The sequence below is a fragment of the Verticillium alfalfae genome, genomic scaffold (assembly GCF_000150825.1).
Source record: "Verticillium alfalfae VaMs.102 supercont1.2 genomic scaffold, whole genome shotgun sequence".
Lineage (NCBI taxonomy): Eukaryota > Fungi > Ascomycota > Sordariomycetes > Glomerellales > Plectosphaerellaceae > Verticillium > Verticillium alfalfae.
The window spans coordinates 885,750-892,276 of record NW_003315037.1 but is presented as its reverse complement, the minus strand read 5'-3'; the positions used below and the strand labels follow the sequence as shown (position 1 = coordinate 892,276).

Below are 6,527 nucleotides of genomic sequence, written 5' to 3'. Positions count from 1 at the left end.
TTGCAGTCTGAGCTCGTGTTGCAGACAGTCTGCCGTGGACTGGGACCGTGTCTCGTGAAGCCAAACGGTCGTCTGCATTCGGGTAATGGTCTCCTCTTCCAACGTGCCTCCTAACTTCGGTTCTGATGACGCAAACCGGTCAGAAGACCGCTCCGTGGATGGTTCGGGGCGGCAAACCGGTCGCTCCATTGATCGCCAGGTCTTGTCATGAAGGTAGCCCGTCTTGGCCTGTCAGCCATGAGTCTTGTTCGACTTGCCGAGCCGCCAACCTGCCAAATTACCAACATGCCACAGCACCGCATGATGCGCAGCGGCTCCCAGAGATTTGTAAGGTCCATGACAATGCATTGCAGCACCTGAAGACAGGTCGGCATAAAATTTTGGTTGGCGTCTGCGCATGCGGCTTTCTCAGAGATCAGTCTCCCGGCAAGCCAGAAGCACTGGCCTGGTCTGGTCTGGCCTGTTCTGGTGCAGGCTGCCTGTAGACTACTGACCTTTGATTTCGTGAGAACTGAGCTGACAGGGCTTGTTTCTGTGCGAAGGTACGTACCTACCTACCCCATCCAGTGCGGCAGGTGCATCCCAGGAACCCCCACTCGGTCTCTCCTTCCCTGCAGGGATCCCTCGTGAGAATGAGATGGATGCCCTTGCCCATGTCTATGCCCTTGTTCCTACTGCCCCTCCTTTGATGTCCCACTGTCCCGCGCCGCTCTTTCACCCCCAAACTACCTACCTACCACGTACGCTGCCTTCCTTGTCCCGCCTTGCCTTGCCAACCTCTCCTCCTCCGCCCGCGCCCCCCCTCTCCCGCCATTGCTTCTCCATTCTACCGGTGCTCTCCATCTTCGGTTCAATTCTGTTGTCGCAGCATGGACTGGTCCATCCTGTCCCGCATACCCCCCCTCGTCGAACCCCCTCACACGCGCCCTCACACTCTTTCGACTGGTGGGATATGGGTGTATGTGGCTCCCATATGGATCAAGTACCCTTGCACACTCGCCTGTCGCGCAGCAATAAGGCACTTCATCGGAGCCACCATCCCGACGGCGGCTAGCTCACGAGGAACAGACAGGGCCAAGCTTTTGGCGGCTTTGGCCCACCGACCGACTCCCGAACTCTCTCTCAGCCAGGTCGTTGTCGATGGGTGGGTGAATGGTCCTCCGCAACACGCTTCCAACACCAGAAAGGCCGTGGGTCCGGTCCACTCATCGTTCGAACCATTAACGCCTAAGACCACTTCTACTAAGATGGTATGCCTTCTTGCGCCCGCAGCCCAGGGACTATTCCTGCGCTGCCACAAGAGGCGAGTCAGCCGTGAACAATAAGGCAGCGTCCTTGATCCGGGCGCTCGGGTACAGCATGGCACGCTTACTACAACATGCACACATGGGCTCTCCGTCCAGCCTCGTTCGTTTCGCCTCGCAGCCTGACGCTTTGACAGTGGAGGCTTTCCATTTCAAGACCCAATTCCACGAGCATAGGCCCGATCGATGTACATGGCCACCGATTCCCTTTCCCTATCCTCCACTAAGCGAATGCCCCAATGCAGAATCCATCGCTTTGCCGCTCAGCCTCACGACGAAGCCGAATTCTTCTGGCTACGGGACGGCTTCTCCGTCCAACTTAGAATTTGCTTGGCATTCGAGCAAAATCCTCCTCACTCATCATTTCAACGTGACAAACCAAAGAAGCCTCCGAAAATCTTCTCCTACTTTGAGCACACTGCGCATCTCGAGACTCCGTTCGAACCCACGATGCCCCACTGGACCCTGATTAAACCTGTTCCCACGTCATGTTTCACACGTTGGGGAATTTGCGCCGAAACCCCCTTGTCAAATGACGCCGGCTGCCGCACGATAGGTGACGAAAATGCATGTGTCCTGAGCCGTTGCCAAGACCCCACGATAGCCGGGCTGGCAGCCGCGCTGTACTACGGACCACACTGAAAGCTACTACCCAGCCTACCTAGGTGCCCATAAGGCAGAAGCAGCCAGAGAGGACTCTAGAGGCTGCCGAGCTGCCGCCGCTACCTGTTCACTGTGGGTCCTCAAGTCTTCAGAACCATGGTCAGGTTACTTGAGTAAACACCGAAGCCTCGGGCGAAGGGGTATCTTGCCCGAACCACTCGTCTTCCGGCCTGAAAGCCCTAACCATGTCCCTTGCCTGTGTCACGATGCCGCGAGGCACTGCACTCGCAGCGGTGTTCACTCAGCACGGAGCTGCTTCCATACCGCGGGTTGCGATCCAGCCATGTCGTCATTCCGTTGCCCAACGCATCGTGCCTGGGGCACGCTTCTTCGCGAATCTGACACCCACGTTGCCATCTCGTAATCAAATTGAGGCAGTACGTCAAACTTTCAGGGTCCTACACGCTATGTCCATAGCTAATCTCAAAACTTTACGCAACACAAACGAAGGTCCCCATGAACACATGCGACGTATTCCCCTATTAGGATAATCGACAATGGCGAGGAAAGTGACAAAACGATGCTTGTGGCAGGCCCCACGTTCGAACTTCACATGCAAAATGGTGAACGCTGTCTTCGAGAAGCTTCAAAAGAACGTCGCACTTCCCACATGGTGGTCCCATTACCATCAAAACTGCACTGTAGTCAACGTCTCGAGAAATCGCTCAGCTGGAGGTTGCATGTAGACTGCCTCGTCCTTCGCGGCAAGGGAGTCGCACACTCCGGTATCGCTACATTGTCAATGTTCGACCGAGCAAAGGCCGGCCTACCTGAAAGCGCTGTATTGAGACGTCTAGACCGTCGCGCGTTGTCGGGTGGCCTGGGTCGTGCCTAATTTTCCCGATGAGACCCATCGTTAACCCCTCCAAAGGCGCTAGGTCTACCCACAACGTCGCAGGGGCACTGATAACCAACGATTGCTGTTCATGCGAAAATTAACAGCAGGCAAAGCATGCGTACCACGATTGTGTCACAGTACTTTCAATGAGCAGTGAACCTGTACATGGCGCCCGGATTTGCACATTTCCTTCCGCCTCTTCGGTGTTGACAAGACGCTAGCTCTGCGTCACCTACATGTTAGTTCGGGTTCCGGGCCGTTCCTGAAGCCTGGGCCCTCGATGTCGCTGCGTCTTTTTGGCTTTGCTTTTTGAGGTTGCTTGGGCCGACCTCAGCAAAAGTTGCACGAGCTCTCAGGAGGTTGGTGAGATGCCAGCCTCCAGCTACTCTCTGGCCACCAAGACGGTCCAGACGCTCCTCAATCGAACCGAGCCAGTCAGATGGCCTCAATAAGCTCGCATGCAAAGGCACTTCTGCTTATCAGGGGTTGTTCGTATCCTTTGTTGCGGCCTCGATTGGGGACCAGGTGCGCACCATCCGCGTCGATCCGAGACCACTTGTGGCATCCTTTTCGTGTTCTCGTCCGCGAGTGGCTCACAGCGCGGGCTGGCCGGCGTGGGGGTTCAATACCACCCTAGCAGAAGCCATCATCAGGTCATGCGACACTCAGCCCGCCTTGGGCCAGCAAGTCTCCTGTCTTCATTTCTTTCCTTGCTCGAGTGCCATGCTGTGCGCATACCGTCGGGACCAACCTGGGGTGGGAGGTGTTTTGTGAGTGCCATACCATGTTGTGCCACCATCGAAGTCAGCGAGCATGTCGTAAAGGTTGCTCAGGTCGAGGTCGAGGTCGAGGTCAAGGCGAGGCCAGGCGAGGTTGAGATCGACCAGGAAAATCCGCAAAGTTGCTTAGACGTCATGACTACCATTGCTTGATCATGGTGATCCAGAATACGATCATGGCGGCCCGGCATTGTTGTGGGAGCATGCGCATTCTTATAGTTGGACGCCCAAGCCCAAGCTCCCGCGCACTCCAGGTCACGTCAAACCAGACAAACTTGCCTCACACATCTGTCTTATCGTTGACGCAAGGGTCGCAAACAAATCATGTTGGTTGCTACCTCCTCGAAAAGGGCAGCTGGGCACATGCGATGGTGGATCCGCCAATGAACAGGTTCGATGCTGTCTTTTTGGTGAATTCGCAAAAGGACCCTGCGTTGACGATCCCCTTATCTAGGAATGAACATCTCCGGCCTATCTGTGTTCTCCTTCTATATCTCACCGCATAATGAACCTCAATCAACGCTCCGAACACTCTCTGCGTGTTGCTTGTCGATGCCAACCCCCATGTATCATTAAGCCTTGTGGCTGATCAGATGCTGGTTTCCCGGCGCCTTGGTCTCGGCGGCGGCGCGCGTGATGCTGCACGGCTACTTGATACACATGCATGTCGCTTGTGGGATCGTGACCCGGGACTGCACCCGTTGACGCAGGCTAATCTCACTTATTCCTGGTGGCCGTGCTACGTCTACTCATATCTGGAGAAACCCCGCATCTCCGGTTTGGAGTCGGAAGGTTGGGAATGGATCTACAGGAAAACGACTGGCGTCCTGCTGATATTTGGGTGTGGTTGAGACTTGGCTACTCTTACGTCAGAGTGCCTAGTGAGACGACTTCACTAATCTGTGTCATTCACGATTGATGCCTACCACAGCCCGCCGGTGTACCTAGCGATGATCATGTCAACAACTCAGGCGTTGTCAGTCGATCGAACCATGCCGCAACCGCAATCATGAAGACCAAAATGCTGATAAAATACAGTAGGAGATGCAGCAGTCAAAGAATTCGCCAGCTATATACTCCGGTTGCATATTGCATGGTTATTGTCTGGATATCTCCAGCCCTGACAGAACTCGCGCTCGCATAATCTCGATACGAAGGAACAACATCACAGGATCCAGTTAGGCTTTTACGGCCGCACATGTAAACACCTATAGTTGAAAATGACCAGCAGATGAATCTGGAAGTAGTTTCCATGGAGGCTGGCCGGCAAATGAGCCGCATCAACGCGTGGGCAGTTGCCATGACGCCTCTGAGCAGTCAGCTTGTCGAAAGTCGGTGTCTGAAGTTACTTAGGGACGGAGAATACCGGTGTATAGAGTTTTCAACTTCTAAATAAAATAAAAATCTTAGGAGAAGATCCTTTATCAACCTTGGTGGGTAGGTACTGAGACTAGTCTTGGATTCTACTCAACACCTCTTACTGTCTTGTCGAGGAATACCGAGCCTCCACCCGGTTCATCCATGACATAGGCATATTGGTATTGGTATATACGACTCTGCTGTAGTTGAGTTGCATCTCTTCACAATCTCTTGCGGAAGACTCTCACACTGGGGTGAGTTGTTGTATGAGAGTAGGCCGACATACAAAGCCATGTGTCACAGCAAAGCTCGTTCATTTACCACACCCAAAGTCACAAAACAATCCATAATTCCATGATCATAATATAACCTTGCCATGCTGTAACGACCGCATGTAATACTCAACACCAGAAGACACGTCCCCTTCAATCAGCAGTCCATCCTCGACAAGCAAACCTGTACACAAAAGAAATACGCAGTTGTGCAATATGTACCATGACCATGGACCTTCTCACACGACATAGGCCTTCTCACAGGAGGCCAACTCCGACAACGACAGCCGCAAGGCAAGCCGCGGCAGCCTTGACGCCTCTGAGGTCATCACCGCCGGCGGCCGCGCTGTTATTGTCGTCGTCGTTGCTGTCGTTGCCGTCGGTCCCTGTCGCCGCAGGCACGCCAAAGGTCGTTCGGACGGTTTCGTCTCCACTGACGGCTTCAGCAACAACAATGGTCGACAGAGCAGGACTGCCGCTCGCCGAGCCTCCCCCCGTCACCGTTACAGTCACCGTGTCGGTTTCATACCTCCAGCCCGGGCCCCGGTTCCCCCAACCATCGCCATCGCCATCACCCCAGGGACCCCAGCCCCAGCCATTGCCGTTCCAAGGGCACCCCGTCACCGTCACGACCGTTGCCGTGGGGGTTGCCCAGTCCCACCACTCGGAGTCGTACGAGTATGTGTAGGTGCCAGTGGTCGAGCAGGTGGACCAGCGCGAGCATGCGGATGCGGAGCGTGAGGTGTAGCTGCTGTAGGCGGCAGCATCGGTGGTGCAGGCGGAGGCGAGACACGATGCCAGACCTGTGGCCTCGGTACAGATGGCTGCTGGCGTGGGAACCGCAGATTGCCAGTGTGACGAGAGACAGGACGACTATACGAACCCACTAGTCAGCATTGAGCGGGGGGGAGAAAGCAGGGTCGGATACAGGAGGAGGGAAAATAGTCGTACGGCGCATTGAGGTCCTGGGCCCTTCCATCCATCTCCCCATCCCCAATTCCAACCGTCCTTGTCGTCGTCGTTATCCCAGGGCCAGGGCGAATCAGGAGAAGCACGAATACCCGTGGCGGCGGAAGCCAGCACGGCGGACAGGAGGACTGCTCTCATGTTGGCAAACTTGATTCTCGCTCGTTCCCGTCAGTCGTTATTGATGTAGAACAAACAGGGGCCGTTAGTGTGGTTGCAGGAGCGGCGCGTTCAATCCCGATGAGTTGCTAACTGTCGTGATATGCTGGTGACATCTAACGACAAGCAAACAGCATGCATCGCCAGCCTCTTATACCACTGACCACAGAAGACATCATGTCGTCAC

The 6,527-nt window shown here is 55.0% G+C and overlaps 2 protein-coding genes across 2 annotated transcripts; one reads left to right on the top strand and one right to left on the bottom strand.

Moving 5' to 3' along the window:
• Positions 1-2,078: 2,078 nt before the first annotated feature.
• Positions 2,079-2,453, top strand: VDBG_01744 (hypothetical protein; the record flags this gene model as incomplete). Its single annotated transcript, XM_003007510.1, has 2 exons — positions 2,079-2,344; positions 2,418-2,453. 2 exons carry the CDS (start codon positions 2,153-2,155, stop codon positions 2,451-2,453), a joined length of 228 nt encoding a protein of 75 aa, XP_003007556.1.
• Positions 2,454-5,473: 3,020 nt separating this feature from the next.
• Positions 5,474-6,415, bottom strand: VDBG_01743 (hypothetical protein; the record flags this gene model as incomplete). Its single annotated transcript, XM_003007509.1, has 2 exons — positions 5,474-6,088; positions 6,167-6,415. 2 exons carry the CDS (start codon positions 6,320-6,322, stop codon positions 5,474-5,476), a joined length of 771 nt encoding a protein of 256 aa, XP_003007555.1.
• Between the last annotated feature and the right edge of the window lie 112 nt (positions 6,416-6,527).